At 33.7% G+C, this 18,173-nt stretch overlaps 1 protein-coding gene across 34 annotated transcripts in view; it reads left to right on the top strand.

Moving 5' to 3' along the window:
- Camk2d (calcium/calmodulin dependent protein kinase II delta) overlaps nt 1-18,173 on the top strand; it is a 307,183-nt gene that overhangs the window by 241,833 nt on the left and 47,177 nt on the right. For 24 of the 34 annotated variants that reach the window (XM_048813825.1, XM_015484659.2, XM_048813827.1 and 21 more), the window contains exons 9-13: nt 9,066-9,160; nt 12,155-12,277; nt 13,098-13,181; nt 13,613-13,655; nt 16,899-16,936. In XM_048813825.1, coding sequence (XP_048669782.1) covers nt 9,066-9,160; nt 12,155-12,277; nt 13,098-13,181; nt 13,613-13,655; nt 16,899-16,936 — 383 coding nt within the window. The remainder of the gene's footprint in view (nt 1-9,065; nt 9,161-12,154; nt 12,278-13,097; nt 13,182-13,612; nt 13,656-16,898; nt 16,937-18,173) is intronic. The other 10 variants (XM_048813823.1, XM_048813817.1, XM_048813819.1 and 7 more) reach the window with 1 other exon arrangement.

The following is an 18,173-nucleotide window of genomic DNA, read 5'->3' as shown; positions in this document are numbered from 1 at the left end:
TGAAGAATATTAGGTCCTTTAAAAGAAATATTAAAAAAAAACCTGATATCTTTGCACTAGGGATTGTTCCCTGGGTGCATAGCAGAATCCATGACACATGTACATATGGAGCTACCCTGAGGTGACCTGAGCCCTGAGCCTGAATAGATCTGTGGTGAGCACAGATGCTGCATTTTTTATAACCTTTGATATATCATCAGTGCTTAGACCGACTGTCTTACCTTACTAAGCACACCATGTTCAATTTTAATATTACTTTGGTAAATTTGAATCCACTTGGTTTCTCGATTTTCTGTTCAAATACATTTCTATAATGTAGCTTCTGTATCTAATCTTTTTAAACAGTGAAGTATCATTTCATAATAGTATTTCATATCTGTGAAATGTGCGATCACTTATGGGATGGAATCTCTTGACTGGAAAAAGGTAGCTCAAAGATTTCAACCCCAGTTTAGCTGTGGCCACACCTTTTGTTTTGCCCTTTTCTATTTTTACCGTTTTCTTCACAGTTTTCTGCAATCAGTGGGCCTCTTTGTGACAAGCTCTAGTTAAAGTATATATTTGCAGCCAATTCCCATTTTCTTTAGGGACTATGTGCTTCTCTAAATTGTGTGCCTAAAAATGTGCTGGGAATCACATATACTTACTATGGCATTTTAATTAGATTTTCTAATATCACATGTTTGGGGAAAATGGCTACTTTCTTGTTCACTGCTATCAGTTTGGAATTACTGTTTTATCATTTTATTATATGCCTTCTCACTCAGGTGACATGAAAATTATATTACATTAATTTTATTTATGAGATACCCTTGCTCATCACTGTTGTAGTCACCACCAAAGTAATGTGTATATTATTTGATTGCTTTTAGGTTGTGGCTTATCCTCAGGGAAACTCTTTTTCAACCATCAGTCAGTACTTGCTGTTGCCAATTAGTCCTTTTTAAGAGTAGACTTTGAGTTGTGTAGTAATAAATGGCACAATTCAGATAACAAAAACAATCCACTTACCAGAGTGGCAGCCAGTCTTCTATGTGAATTAATCTACGAGCATTCATCATAGCAGGTTCTTTGTCATTTTGGCAGTTGACACAGAGCAAAGTGAAGCATGGCATCAATAAAGGGACTAAAAGAAGTCTGTACATTATTTTTATTAGAAACGCGCAATTACCTGCACACAGGAAATCTCAAATGCCACCATTACCTTGCTTTTGTGATCTCACACAGAGTATGATCTGACCTATACTTGGTCTTTGAAAGCAGCTAGTCCATTACTGGAAAGTAAAGAATAGGCATTAATGTAGCAAGAACCGTGATCCACAATTAACAATAGTAAATTGATTTTGATGGCTTTCTTGTATATATAGTGCCCTCCACAATTCCATTGTGTGGTGAACAAATATTTATAGATGTCACTGGTTTTTAATAGAGCTCCTCGTACAATCTAGCTTAAAAAGGGAGAAAAGATGGAAGGCAGGCAGGAAAGCAAGCGGGAAGGAGAGCAGGCAGGAAGCTGAGAAGGAAGGAAGACAGGAAGGCTGTTCAGCCCATACACAGGCCCCTCCCTCACACCACACATGTTCTCTTACCACCTCTCTATCTTATTTAGCTATCACTCTGAATAGTTATGAGTGATAATAAATTAGCAACTGTGAATTTGGAATTTTATGGAAAACGTTTTTTCTTTTATGTTATAATGAATTTAGGTTCAGCAGTTGCATGATTTCTGAGGCTAGCCTTTTCATACTTCAACTGGAATAAGTCAATATTGGGTACTCCATAGGGAGGAATGAAGGAATTTTGGTTTGTGTAGAAGGGGAAAGGGGAGGGGTGCGGTTGTGGGGATGTAGAAAGAGACAGACGTTATTACAGTATAAACACGTATGATTACATTAGTGGAGTGACTCTGAACCATGTACAGCCAGAGAAAGGAGAAGTTGTGCTCCATTTGTGTACTATATGTCAAAAGGCATTATACTGTAACATTAATTAATTAATTTTAAAAATATTGTATACTTTTATCATTTGGAAATCTCAAACCCACTGGGCAATTTGTTGCTACTTTGAGTTCTGTGATTCCCTTACACTGGGTCATCACAGGTTTGCCTCAGAATTTTAGAAAGGTTTTCTGCCTTCATTCTTCATCACTCGTATCTTCAACAGTCTTCAACTCCTGGGGCCTTACTCCCAAACATAATCTTTACCAATATCCTCCTTTGCTGAACTTATTATTGTCTTAAATCTTTCTAGATCTAGAATGTGTAGTCTCCCTAATTTGGTATTTTTTCAAACTGTGAACCACAGATCACATTCTCCAAAGTGACCTGAAGTGCTTATTAAAAGTTCAGCTTCTCCAGGTGCGGTGGTGCACACGTGTAATCCCAGAGGCTCTGGAGACTGAGACAGGAGGATCATAGGTTTAAAGTCAGCCTCAGCAAAAGCGAGGCACTAAGCAATTCAGTAAAACCCTGTCTCTAAATCAAATATAAAATAGGGCTGGGGATGTGGCTCAGTGGTTGGGAGCCCCTGATTTCAATTCCCAGTACTGGGATCTACCCCAAAACTATTGAATAAATTTCTCTTGGATCATATGATCCAGCAGTTACACTGCTAGGTACATATTCAAATAATTTAAAGCAGAATTTTAAAGAAATATTTGCACACCTGTGTTCCTAATAGCACTGTTCACAATATCCAGTGGGTAGAAGCAAGCAAATGTCCATCAACAGATGAATGGAGTAAATAAAATATGGTATATACAGATAGTAGAATATTTTCAGTCTTAAAAATAAAGGAAATTTTATCACATACTACAACAAGGGTGAATTCCCAGGACATTATACTAAACAAAATAGGCCAATAGCAAGAAAGCAAATACTATATGATACCATTTATACAACATATCTGAAATAGTCAAGTTCATAGAAACAGGAAGTAGAAAGGACTGAGGGGAAGGGGAATTCATATTTAGTGGGTATAGGGTTTCAGTGTTGCAAGAAAAAAGTAAGTTCTGGAGATCTGCTTCAACACACTGTGAATATACTTAACCCTCCTGAACTATACACTTAAAAAGTACACATATATCTTATATATAATTTAATGCTTTATGTTTAAATTTAATGTTATGTGGGTTTGTTGTGTTTTGTTTTTTAACAGTATAAAATAAAAAATGATTCTCTGGATTGAGGTTCAGAAATTTTCATTTTAACAAGTTTTCCGATGTATACCAACATTGAATAGCACTACCCCAGCTAGTTGACACTTCCTTCAGGGAAGCAGATTTTGAGGCTCACAATATGGCAGAAGTTGCAAACAGGTGGTACCTCAGTCAGGTTAGGCTGCTCTAATGAAGTAGCATAGACTGGGAGGCTTATAAACAACTAGTTCCAGTTGCTGGAAATCTAAGATAAGGGTGCTCAAATGGTGGGATCTGGTTCTGGTAAGGGCCTTTAATGAGGTTACAAATGGCCACCATCTGACCGTGTCCTCATGTGGCAATAAGAGGGATAGCTGACTCTCCAACCTCTTCTTATAAGGTCACTAACCCCATTCATGAGAATTATGACCCTCATGGCCCAATTGCCTCCAAATACCATACCGCCAATTACCATCATGTTAGAATTAGGGGTTAACTGTATGAATTTTGAGGGTACACAAAATTTAGTCTGATGCAGGTGATCCACAGATTTCATGGCCAGATGTTTGAACCTGTTATTTTGGGAGGCATTCATATTTATCTTTATAATTTATTATCAGAAGATTTCTCTAAAAATAATCACTTTCTGACTTCTATAAAATAAGCAAAAGAACAGATAACATGATGTTTTTGTTATTACATAGTAGCTTTACCTGTCAGACAAATGGACACACCTCTTGCCCTGGTTCTCTCCCCATCACATGCACAATACAGGTCAGGCATTTAACTCAACCTCGTACCAGAAGACCTGGCAGTTTGCCACTCTTACACCATGATGTACAAATTTCCAGCGTCTGAAAAGTGGCCTCCTGTCCTGCTGGCCATGGTATTCTAGCCCCTTGCTCCACCCGTCATTGGTCTTTAGGTGATAGAATGCTAGTTGAGCACTTTCCTTAATTGAATTGTATGGTGCTTTTTTTCCTTATCATATTGCAAGATAAGAAACAGCCACACTTGTCACTTATATAGTTAATTGTGAATCTCCAAACTCCACATGCATTTTACATGTTGACTCACAAGGGTACGTAGATATCTTGATTAGGTTATTATATTAACTTTCCACTAACTGAGTTTTTCAACATTTCTTCTTCATCTCTTCTTTCTTAAGAACAGCTTTTAAAACGTTCAGTGATTAGTGTGATCGTAGGTTTAACTGTTTTTCTAACATTAGCTTTTATTAAAATCAGGTTTGAATGTCCTTGATCCTGTAGTCTTTCTGCCTAATCAGTAATCAGTGCTTCTCCAAACTCTTATTAATCAAACACCTCTAGTATCTCCCAAGCACAAATTTATACAGGAAATAATAAAAACTAGTTTTTAAATATTGTGTGGAACCAGCTGTGTCAAAAGTAGTTTTTTAACTATTTGTTGTGGAAAATTTGCAATACATAAAAGGAAAGAAAAGTATAATGAACTAATGACGGATTTTGTTTCATCTAAACCCCCACTTATTCATCCATCTCATGATGGCTTCATTGAAATCCAAAGGTCATATCAATACATACATTTTTAAAATGAGTCTTTTAAAAGTATGACAATAATACTAATTATTAAATTAAATTTTATTTATCTATTTATTTTTGGTGGTGCTGGGGATTGAAACAAGGGCCTCATGCAAATTAGGCAAGTACCATATCACTAAACTGCATCTTCAGCTCTACTAATTTAAAAAATAATAATAATAATAATTGCTTAACATCATCAGATATTTTACAGTTTTTTCTGTTTGCCCTCTTGTGCCACAGTTTTGTTGTCTCCAGTCTCCTAGATCTCTTTTAACTTACAGATTCCACTCCTCTCTCTTGCCACTCTTCTCATTTCTTGATTATTTGTTGAAGAAGCCTATAGTCCCCACAGCACATGAAGTGCCCAGCTTTGGTCTCTACATGCTATTTACCACTGAAAGGAACTGTAACTTCTTGTAGTAGTGGCCGATTCCAAGTGTGGATCATAAAGAGTATAAAATGGCACAGGAGCATCCTGTTATACCAGAAGCAAAGGAAACCATTAAAAGCCACTGAGTTTGTATTAACAGAACCAAGAAGGTTACCTGAGGAAGCTTCAACTGATCAGAGACAGGACAAGGAGGATCACTATGCAAAAGAAGCGTAACTAATTGAACCACATCAAAAAGTTTAGATCCATGAGTTTATAATGATAACCACAATTCAAGAGGAGTCCTGATCTTTGGGGGATATTGGGGAGTCAGTGAATTATTTTGAAAACTGGTTAATACATGGGAAAATAAATAAATCTCTATCCTTTCCTACAGGAACTGCACCTTAAGCTTAAACAAGCAGTTGATCAGGTTTTGTTTTGTTTACTTTAAAGAAGCTAGGAGAGAATTAGAAATGTCACAATTTTGCAACCTCTAATGAAATATGTAGGCAGTGATTATCAGAAGCAGCTAAGGTTATGAGAGACACCCAGTATTTGAGGGGGTCATATCACCCCCTGATGTGTTTTTGTAAGACAAAAACAAAAATTGTACTGCCCTAGTGACATAGAAAGAGAAAAAAAGCTGTGTTGGGTTTTTTTTGGTTTTGTTTTTTATCTTTTTTTTTTTTTTACTCTAACAAGGGAGAACGAGGTTAAATATAAAGGTTATAGAAAAAGGTAAATTGGAATTTTACTGTCAAGGCAAGGACTCCCGAAAACAACAAACACTTTTAAATAACCACTTGTTAAAATACATAGCAAATAGGAAAATGTGGTTTCAGGAAATATTTAAGGCAGAACCAAATGGACCCCTTCACTAGTAACTTGATATTTCTCAGATGACACACAAAATGTTAAATTTAGTCCCCATTCATGTATGTAAAGTGGCTGAGGGAATTTTTAGGCCATTAACTGGCTCAAGTAGTAAAGTTTCTGAAACTCTCAGCCTCATTTTTTCATGAAATGAAAATGAATATAGTATGAAATGAATATAGTAACAATGTCTACTATAAGGCACTGTACAAGGATTAAATGAGTTAATGCATTAAAACTACTCAGAAAAGGTTACCTGCAATAAACATATTAATATTGCATTGTCATTATGCTACAATTCTCATAGTTAATCTGAAACTTCAAAAAAAACAGAACTACAAGAGAGCATAATTCTGGCCTAGGATTCTAGTCTAATAAGCAAGTAGATAGAAGCTTAGGGAACAGAATTTTTTGAAAGAGGCATTAACAATTTCACATCAGCCTATTCAATAGTGCCTTTGCTTTTTTTTTTCTTTTTTAGTCTTCTGTCCAAAAAAGTGATTTTTAATTCTAATGCATATATTATTATTTTATTTATGGTACATTTTGCATAGAAACTCATAATTCAAATAATTAAATTGTGGGTATCTTTGTATGCATTGGCTGCTCTCCTCAGGGCATGGGCCCTCTGTGAGCTTCCCCTTCCTAGGGAAATCTACATCAACTATCAACTGCAGTCAGTTTAGAAGAATGAGCAGCCTGAGTTCAGAATGCAGAAATGTCTCAGCTGTGAGTCTGTTTAATAATTTTATAACGACCTAACTCTTCTGATTATTAGGAAAATGTCCAGATTCAACACAAACAATTGTCATTGAAAAACAAATTTTCTTCTTCACCTCTGAACTGTAGGTGAGACTAAAACTACCCAGGTTTAGCTTCTTTTCTACTCACACTTTGGGAATATAAACACAGACAGTCATCATCATCATGGTAGTCATTGTCATTTGATTATATCTATTACATCTGAAAATAAAAAGTATATGAAAATAAATATAAATGGATACATACTAAGTCTATAATGTAGTAAAGATGGAAAAATTAGTTTTAGGTTATAAAGATGAGGTAGCAATATATCTTAATTTTCTTCACTGTGCTTTTTTAAAAAACAACTCCACTCTGGTAAAGTAACTTTCAGTATTGATTTAAAAGCCTAAGTACTTTTTAAAAAAAATTTAAGAATATTGTGTAAAATGTTTGACTCTGTGTTAGTCAGCTTTTCATCACTATAAGAAAATGCCTGAGATAAGTTATAGAGAGAAGTTTTATTTTGCTCCGATTTCAGAGGTTCCAGACTGGGATCAATTGGCTCTGTTGCTTTTGGTCCGGTGACATGGCAGTACATTATGGTGGGAGCACAAGGCAGAGCAAAACCACTTACCCCATGGACAGGGAGCAAAAGAGGAAGAGGAAGGGGCAAGATCCTACAATACCCTTTAAGGGCATGCCCCCAATTACCTAAAGACACCCCACTATCCTTACCTCTCAACTATTCTACCACCTCCTAATAGCACCTCACTAGGGACCAAATTCTTAATACATGATATTTGGGGGGACATTCAAAATCCAAACTATAGCATTCTATTAATGATTCATGTGACTTTGCTTTGAACTCCACCTTCCTGAAATAGGCTGTAAAAGTCAAAGGCAATTCAACTATAGCTTCAAGCCATTTTAGCTGTAATAGTATTCTTTGTTTAATAAAGATATCCATACTGATAAATGGAAATGATGCTAGATCTCCCTAGCAAAGACAAGGTATAGAAGCCATGAAGCCACCTCTCCTAAGGGAACAACAAAATTCCAGGGTATCCAGGTAGAGAGTCGCCAGTCCTACTCTCCTCTTTCAGGTTTTCCAGGCTTAAGGAAACAGCATACAGGAGAGGTCAGAGGAATGGCAGAACTTCCTCCAGGATAATGAGCTAGAGAAGAAACCAAAGACCTGAATGAAGCAGGTCAATAAAGTATTTGAAAAGTAGCAGGAGGAACACTTGATGATAAAGAGGACTATAGTTTCAAAACAGGAGACCTCTAGACTGCAGATAGGTTTTCAAAAAAAGTTTTTAAATAAAGCTATGAATATAGAATTTTAATTTCAAAAGTTAAAAAGTTAAATCATATATTGATTAAATTACTTTGTAAATATAGTTAGCCCACTGTATGCAGGTTCCACATCTGTGCATTCAACTAACCATGGATCAAAAATACTTGAAAAAAAATTGCATCTGTACTGAGCATGCAGACTCTCTTTCTTGTCCTTAGTTCCTAAACAGCATAATATAACACTTATGTACCTAGCTTTTGTATTATATTGGGTATTATTAGTAATATGGAGATGATTTAAAGTATATAGGAAGATCTGTCTAGTTAATATGCAAATACTACACAATTTTGTATAAGGGACTTGTGCATTCATAGATTTTGGTATCCCTGTGTATGGTTCTAGAACAAATCCCATTAAGAAACCAAGGGAAGTGACTTTATTACATATTTATGAAAAATATATCAAATCATATTACAATTATTTATTTATTTAAATTTAATGTTCATTTTCATCCTTCTCTTCCCTTTTACTCTCTAATATATATATTCCTCTGCAGCAATGCTCGTCTGGATGTTTAATTGAAAACTGTTTTTGAATACAGAGATCACTGAAGAGAAAAGGGCTTTATCTTTTTATGTTATCCTTACTCCTAGGGACACGGGCATTTAGAGCCTAAGTTTATTATCAGATGCCATCACTCAAATGCCCTAAATACTAGCAAAATAGGTATGAGAAAATAAAAACACATTGTTTTTAACCTTCAGCCTACTCAGAATCTACATAGATAAGAATTTGAGGAAGCCAAAGAATGTGTCACCCAAAATGACAGGAGATTTTTTTTCATCTTTAGACTTTAGTGAGGTCGACTGACAAGGTGAGAGTTCTCCAGTATAGGGGGGTAGTGCACTTAGCCCCCATGCGGTGTTTCAGAATAGATCAGAATGTGTCTCAGAAGTTTTCCAACAATGCAGTTCTCTCTGTTCTGATGGGTGCAGCTTAATATCATTGAGGATCAGCCACATTTGATGTATTGTTGTCTGTATGACTTATATTATGTCAATATGTTCATTCCCCTAGGTGTCATTCTCTATATCCTACTGGTGGGGTATCCACCTTTCTGGGATGAAGACCAACACAGACTCTACCAGCAGATCAAGGCTGGAGCTTATGATGTATGTAATAAGTATTCATGCCGCCTTAGAGGAGTGTTTGTTTTTGTTTATTGACTCAGAGTCATATTTTCTCGTTGTTCATTTAACCATAATTCTCAGCGGTTTCCCTCATTTTCTTCTCCCTTAGGAAAGGGAAGATGAAGAGAAAGAACTGTAACAAATGTATACATTTGGTATTTCTTTTTAATTCACTATCTCCTAAAATGTAAAGAAGTTTGAAGTCTCTGAAGAAAGACTTGTCAAAATGTTCAGATTTTAGTGCATAAGAATTAAAAAAGAAAATGCCTGCTTCAGAGATGATTACTACCTTTTTAGTTGAATTTTAACCCCAAATGCCTATCACATGATTTTAAATTGTGTATCAGTAATACTTTACAATGATTCATGTACCAAATAGAACATCATTTTACTATATCATTTTTTGGTCTAGTTTACCTTAATGAGTTTATATGTAAGCTTTTATTTGAACAATGGGTTTCATAATTGAAAAAAATACTGGATAATCATAGTATCATAATTCTAACACATTTAATTTATAATTAAAATGGTTGAAAGTATATACACACATATTCATGAATTAGGTTTAGTATCTAAAGAGGAAGGATTTGTTTATCTACTTTCTGTTGATAACTTAGCTTTGAATTCCCTGATATAATTTCCTCTCTTGAAAAATGTAGTCGTGTGTTACTTAATGATGGAGATAGTGTCTGAGAAATGCATTGTTATATGATTTCATCATTGTACAAACATCACAGTGTATTTGCACAAACCTAGATAGTGTAGATCAGTCACTTGGTGTGGCCTCTTGATGCAACAGATGGAGTAAACATGTGATGTGTGATGCCATTACACATGTGATGCTGGAGTAACATGGTGTGCTATTTTATAGTCAATTGTTTTTTTCAGAAATGAAAGAAGTATACTCTATAAACAACAATAAATACATGGTAAGGTAAATACATAAGCATATCCAGTAATGTAGTTGTTTATAATCAAGTATTATGGACTGTACACAATTGTATGTATTATACTTGTGTGACTGGCAGCACAGTAGATATACTTACACTTGTGTCACCACAAACCCATGAGTAAAGCATTGTGCCATGACATTGTGATAGCTATGACATTGTTAGACAATGGAAATTTTTAGCTCCATTATAACTTATGATACCATTGTCACATATTTGTTTCATCATTGATCAACACATCCCAATACCAAGCAGTATTGGGTCCATGTTATATGCACAAGTTAAAAGTTCAGTGTGGAAGTGATATGAAAATTTTTATTATATTTTGTCCAGTCTCAACCTGTTCAATGTATTTATGGGAAAATGTTCTATTTACATGGATATCAGTGTATCAGCTATCAAAAATTTAAAATGTCTATTCTTTTTATTTTGAAGCCTTCCTTTCTAGACAGACTAATAATTGGACCAAATCATCATTGCATGCTACAGCTAGCACAATCACTATCTTTACAGACTAGAACTAGGCCCCTCAGATGCACTGCTTGGTGAACACAGAGGAGTGCCTTTGTGGAAACTAGAAACATGAGGAAAGGACCCACCTTTCTTTAGGCAGAACTGACCCCTCATTTGCGGTCAGGAAACCTGCCAACATTGAGACACCGCTAGGAGTGTTTTCCCAACAGTTCCTAAGAGCAAGTTTATATAACTGCTCAAGATAAGCTTATGGAATTTAAAAATTACATTGTTAAACTGGCAAAATATTGTAGGTAATAACAAAGCAATCACATTTCTCTCATCTTTCATTTGGCTATTGGATCACAAACTACTAATTCTATAACTACTGAAAGTGTAAATTCCAAGACACAGTGATCGTGTTTTTTTTTCACAATGGTCTATAAAAGCTAAACGTCTATAAATAGAAATTATCTATAAAATCTAACATGCCTGTAATACCAATGACCCGGGAGGCTGAGGCAGAAGGATCACAAGTTCAAGGCTGGTTTCAGCAACTTAGCAAGATCCTCAGAAACTTAGGAAGAACTTGTCTCAAAATTTAAAAAATAAATAAAATTTAAAAATAAATAAAAAATTAAAGGGCTTTGGATGTAGCTCATGGTAAAGTGCCCCTGGATTCAATCCACAGTACCAAAAAAAAAAAAAAAGAGAGAGAGAGAGAAAATTCATGAACTATAAAAATTTAGTGACGGATGTGCTGAAAATTTCTCTTAACCCATGAAGGATATTGTATCTATTAATTAAGTAATTATATGAAAATAAAATTAAATGATTGCCAATAAAAATTTAGTGTAAAGAAAATTTGGATCCTTAGCTTTATTATATAGTTATTAACATAATGATGGAATACTAATGGAAGTTATTGAGAGCTGGGTACTGTCATGCACTTGGGTGAAATATATAGTTAGATTAAACTTCTTGAGATGTTTACCTGAAATCCTGATGATGCTTTTGTAGTCTCAGATTTCTTTTCACCATAGCACTTCAAGCAGCCATGATTTTTAGGTCAGTGTTGGCCCAGGAATTGAAGATGTTTTATTATCTTTGCTCTTACTGTTTGTGAGACGTGAAAGTATATAATATCTCATATTGAGCTGTAGAATGTAGGATAGCATGATGACATTAGCACATGTGACAACCTCACATTTTTTACTTACTTTTGCAAATAATTATGAGAAAGATTGCATACAATTTAATTTTCAGATAAAACAAAGATATTTTGAGAGGAATAGAAAATTCTTATGTTGTTTTACTAAATTTTACAATGTATTCACTATGTGTAATATGCAATTTAGTATATGTGTTTGTCCCTTATCTATTCAGCATATATAGATTTATATATGGAGTATATGTAGATCAGTTCATCTATTTTGGATATTTTGGATATAACTTATACAAAAAGTAAATTTATAAAGAAATTTACTACTTATGAAATTGTTAATATGTTTATCTCTTCCTCATTTGACTGAATGCATTTTTTAAAACTCTCGATAAATTTATGTCTTTGAAGTTTCCATCACCAGAATGGGACACAGTGACTCCTGAAGCCAAAGACCTCATCAATAAAATGCTTACCATCAACCCTGCCAAACGCATCACAGCCTCAGAAGCACTGAAACATCCATGGATCTGTGTAAGTGACAATTCTCCAAAAACCTTAGGAGAATGAAAAAATGAAATTCTTCTTTAATATATTTTTCATGAATTTTAAAATAATTTTGCAGAAAAAAAAATGAAAGTCAGGATGAACGGACTTAAAATAAATTTTATAATTGTAACAAATCTGCTTTGCACAGATTTCTAAGTAAATATTGTCTATAGTAACACAAGGAACAGACCATTTGCCATAATAGTTATCAACAAGACTGATGAATACAGGTTGAGAAGATAATCAAGAGTTAATGCATCCCAGAAAAAGAAAATAGAGTTCAATTATTTATCATTAGCAGCTTTAGAAACAAATCTGAGATTTGAAAACTAAGAGTGGAGTTTTAGTAACATTAAAACATGGCCATAATGGTCTGAATGCACTTTAGAAATACGAAGAAAAAAATAACACAGAAGTACTAAGAAAAAACAGTGGAAAACTTGGGGTACTCTAAAAGCTTAAGTAAATTTCTAGAATGAGTGTCAAACATTAGGGCAATAAATATGGTACCAAGTAAAGGAAAAGCAGTCCAATAGAAATGTGACTAAAGATTTACTGAATTTAAGATAATGTGGGAAACCAGTGATATTCATTTATAAACGTATAAACTTTCTATACATAAATGTTTCAGCTTAGTTGCTAATAGTCATGAAAAAAATTATTCTCTTTTTTTTTAGTTAACTTTGGCAATTGAAATTAATCATGAGTGCAAGCACTATTAATAAAAATTTAATGAAGTTGAAGATACTATCTGCTTAGTATGTTTTAAATATCCTCAATGAAGTTATTTTTTCTCCTCTTTCAGCAACGTTCCACTGTGGCTTCCATGATGCACAGACAGGAGACTGTGGACTGCTTGAAGAAATTCAATGCTAGACGAAAACTAAAGGTATGAAATTTCATGTTTTTGCAAGAGTGGAAAATGAACTATTGTAGGGGGGAAATAACTTTTAGCAAAAACTTTTACATGTAGATCTCAATACTCATATTGTTGTTTCTGGATTGTGGGAAAATGGAATATGCACCATAATCAGGCACGAAGAAAAGCTAGGATCAGTGTGGTGCCACATATATTAGTTTCTACCTTCAGGGGAAAACAGCAGTATGATTCATAATCCATCTGGTCCACACATTATGGTGATCCCAGCATCACAAAAGGCACAGGTCTAGGACTCTTCTGGAAACAAACAAACAAAAAAAAAAAAAACAATAAAAAATTTTCCTAACTGAAAATGAGAACAGGAGAAGATTTGTTGCCCTAGACTATTTATTAGGTAAAAGATTTACAACCTTGATTTTTTTTTCTTATTTCTCTGACAGGGTGCCATTTTGACAACTATGTTGGCTACGAGAAATTTTTCAGGTACATGCGTTCAAAACTGTTCTCCCTATTGTCTGCTGTCCTCTGTAGTGGTCCTTTTTTTAAAAAAAAAAAAAATTCAAAATCTAATTATTAGAAAAATTATATTGTATGGGTATGGCAAATGTGTGGCATAGATTCCTTCCACACCTATGACTGCCATTGGTACTCCTCCAAGGTATTGTCTGCTGCAGAAACTCTTGGGACTGCAAGCCCTCACAGGAGAACCCAGAGAATTCTAGGCAATAGTCAGTGCTGCTACGGACTAGACACCCTTCTCTCAAACAGTGGAGTGCACACAAATATTGGAGATATGTACTTCCTCATTTTGTAGTTTTCCATATCAACCCTAGAATGTATTAATTGTTATTTCATAAAATAATAATTATGAATAAGTTTTTTGTCTCATTCTTATAGGAAATTCCATTAAGCAATATTTTTAAAAGAAGACCATTATTTTGGAACTAATTTCTCTTAGGCCTAAGTTCTTTCCAAAGTACAGTAGTATATTGGAATGCAATAAAACTAATCACAACTGCCCAAGGTATCTAACTCCAGAACTTAAAGAGAACCAGCCACACTGACATATCACAGTATAACAAATTCTCCTCTGGTAAAAATAAGTGTGTTGAGCAGAGTCTAAAAGAAGCCAAAGAGATGAATTGTTATTAAATGACTCCAAAAGGGAGAGAAAAGTGTAAAGTATTTTCAGAAATTTCAGAGTTTCCTTCTCTGATAGATTGTCCAAAAATTCCAGGTTTCTAAAATTTATATTTTGAATAATCAGTCTTATATATGGGGAGATATAGAAGCAGCAATGAAGCTACAATGGATAAGCGTACAATTTTGACATTTAGACTTAGAATAATTATCAAAACTTACTGCCAAAATATTACCACCTTAGTTTTCATAATAATGATATACAGCATCAATTTATCCAGCTATTTCAGTTCTTTATTTTGCTGAGCCTGGATGTGATAGTGACATCAGGTGATAACCCATCGTATTATTATCAACTATTCTTTCCACAGCTATATTAGTTAAATGGTGATTTCTGCATGCTTGCCATCTGGTTAGAGGCAATATAATACATAGGCTGTTAACCAACAGCAGTAATAATAGTACAGTCAGCAGTGCTGTGAACTGAGGGACTATGTTGGTCATTTGTATGTATGTTGTTTGGTGTAATAAAATGTTGTTGCTACTTTTGTCAAGTTACTTGTTTTGTAAACAGTTGAATGATGTGGTTGACATTTATATGAGTGAGTTCAATGCCATCTCATTATTAGGTAATACACACTATATTGAGATAAATTAATATTTACTGTGGCCCAATAATTCATGAAAGGTAGGATGGCTTATATCATATATATTGTTAATAGCAAACTAACTTTAAAAATATCTCCAGAATTAAAATTATGTATTTCATGAAAATGTTAAACACACTCAGTCATAAATTGGGCCTTTATTAAAGAATGTTTGTACCCATTTATATAAACTTTTTGTTTAACTCATATTTTCCTTTCCATCATCCTGTGAGCTAAATATTCATGACTAATATATGGATTTTATATCATTTCTGAATGTCTTAGCATGAAAAGTAAATCTTTTTTATCCATCACTTCAAAATCAACAGAATAACATTAGACTCAGTTACATCTTATACTTCATATTGCATTTTAGTTTGGAGTATGTTATTCATTCTATTTCATTGACAAACATGCTCTTTAAATAATCTGTCCATGAGTATATGGTTATAAAGTTGTTTTTATTTTTTCTTTTCTCCCTGTATGTGGAATGTATTTCTTGTGAGGTAAGGTGATTAGTAACCAAAAGGAACTTCTCTGCATCTCCTAGGCCAAATCGCTGCTTACCCTGGATCATTGTCTTCTTTTTGCTTGCTATTGCAATTCCAGTTATTCTGAGTTTGCTTTCTAACCTATTAACTGCCACAGGATTTACTTAATATTATTGCTTTTTAGCTCCCAGCAAACAGTATTATTGCTAAGGCAACAATTTCTTTACAAACTCAAGTGATAATAAATTAACAGCCTTGTTGCTAAAGACTAAATAAAATTAATACTTTTCTATGTTTTAAGTATATTTAAAATTATAACAAAGTCGTCATCAACATAAGGTCCCAAATACAAGAAATATCAGGAAATGAAGTTTATTTAGCTAAATACTTTCAATTCAGTTGCCAAATTCTATTTTGATGCACTTAAATATTTATTACATACAATTAACATAAAATGGAAGTACACACTTTGTTCCACATATTCATGAATGTTCTACACTTGGTGTACTAATTGTCATTGACAGTTATGTTATCTGTTCACTCTGTGTGTACCCATTCATAAGTATATTTTTGAAAGGATGACTCTTCTACCTTTTAATATACTCAAGAAGTCCTATAACAAAAAGAATGACAAAGGCTTCCCCCCAGGAAAAATGAGAAATGAATTTTATAGAAGACATTATGCTTTAGGATTTTTCTGATTTAGTTAAAGATTTTATTTTCTTTTATACATTATCTCAAATTGTATGGTTTTAAATTTTCAATTTTACTAAAGGCTTTTGTTTAGTAAGTCTTTATATTCTAATTCTGAAGTATAAAAGAATATATAATGCCATTTTTTAAAGATCATGTGCTAAGCTTTTAAAAAATTTGCTCTAGGTCAATAATATGACATTTTGTTATAAATGCAGTCATTAATATTTTTTACAAAAGCTAAAATTCTCTGATTTCAAAAACTATAAAGATGTTATTTTGCCAGAGCAAATTTTTACAAATGAGTTTTCAACCTCTAGAAAGAGGAGCTTCAATGGCAGAACTGACATGGCCACCATACTTGTGGTGTGAATGAACATGTAATACAATCTGTCAGCTGATGTCTCAAGATTGAAACTAACTTTCTGGATTACAAAAGGATAGTCCAGTTAAAGTTCCAGTATCCTTTTCGCAACCAACAGTAAAGTCCAATAACACAACTGGCAAAGTTTCAATTTCATTCAATGAACTACATAAGAACTTAGTTCTAAATTTGTTGTGGCAAAACCAGAAAAGTGATACTGTATTTCAATGTCCTGTAAGCTCGCGCTCATCAGTGTGACCTTGATAACTTGGCATATGTTGGCCATAACTCAGCAAAGGTGGTAGAAGGAAACAATAACCTGCCTGTCTTGTTGCCTAGCTGAGGGTTTTGATGGACAATTCACTAAACTGATTTTGCTCTCACTTTGCAGCAGCCAAGAGTTTGTTGAAGAAACCAGATGGAGTAAAGGTAAGTTAAATGGGTTATCGTCAACCATTTTTGACTTTCAGATGCTGGATAATTTTAAATATAAGCCCCAAGTCACTGCAGTTTTTATTTTTTATTGTTCTTGATAATAAGATGCAAAATGAAATATTAAAAAAATTAATAAACAAAGACAACTAATACATATACTAAGATGTGTATTTTTTATTTGTTTATATATTAAATAATCACCAAAAAGTAGTATTCATCTATAGAGTTACCATAGAAACTGAATGTCTAAATCCTCTCTGATTTACTACAGTCCCAAATACCATGGTGACCTGAAAAATCCGTGAAAATTAAATACTTTTACAAATAATTATGATGTATGCTAAAGATTGTTGAAGTGTATAACCTAAAATAAACAGTAGGTCTGGAAAATGCAATGTCAGATGACTACATTTCTCTGCTCCAGTGGTTTTTCTAAGGTCTTAATTGTTCCTGTGTTTTTATCATAAGGTTTAGAGACATATTCAAGATTCATATACTGAATAAATATTAGAAAACTCTTTCAAGGAAGATAACAACAGGATATTTTGACTTCTCAGATTTCTAATCAAAATGATGCAACTTATTTTCTACTGATTGTATTTTGTTTAAGGGAGTTTTCTTTTGATGGAATGTAATTTTATATTTGCATAATAATGTTTGTTATCTTTCCATAGTATGATCTAAATGTTTCATTTTTTTAATCCTTCTCTCTCTCTTCCAATGGCAGATTCATACATTCCTCATCAATACTTCAACATTGTTGGGAATTAATTAATATTCTCATGTTTGAACTTGACTCAAAGTCAGGTGGTCAGTTCACATTGAAAATAGAAAGTAGAAATCATTTGTCAGTTCTTCTGTTCATACCCAGTCATTTCTTCACCACCTGTCTGTGTGCACTTTGGGAATTTCCTGAGTCATGCACTTGTGATTCCCATTAGGATGGCATTTCCGATCACCAGTTGCTTCCCTCAACTTATAACTGTATCTTCCTTTTACTTATTTTATTCAGTCTAGATTTTGGCAAAGACTGTTGATTTCTGTTTTTTTCCTAATGTTACATTGGTAGAAATATGGTATTTTAAAATTTTCAAATGTCTTCTTTTGAATTTTTCTGTAGCATTCAGTGATAGAGAATTCACAATTCCTATTAAGATGTTTATTTCCACTATTATCCTTTTATAGAAAGAAACATTTTCAGAACTTTTTTTTTCTTCTAGCCAACTTATAG

Source organism: Marmota marmota, unplaced genomic scaffold (assembly GCF_001458135.2).
Source record: "Marmota marmota marmota unplaced genomic scaffold, marMar, whole genome shotgun sequence".
Lineage (NCBI taxonomy): Eukaryota > Metazoa > Chordata > Mammalia > Rodentia > Sciuridae > Marmota > Marmota marmota.
The sequence above is the reverse complement of the archived record's forward strand: the minus strand, read 5'-3'. Positions and strand labels throughout refer to the sequence as shown.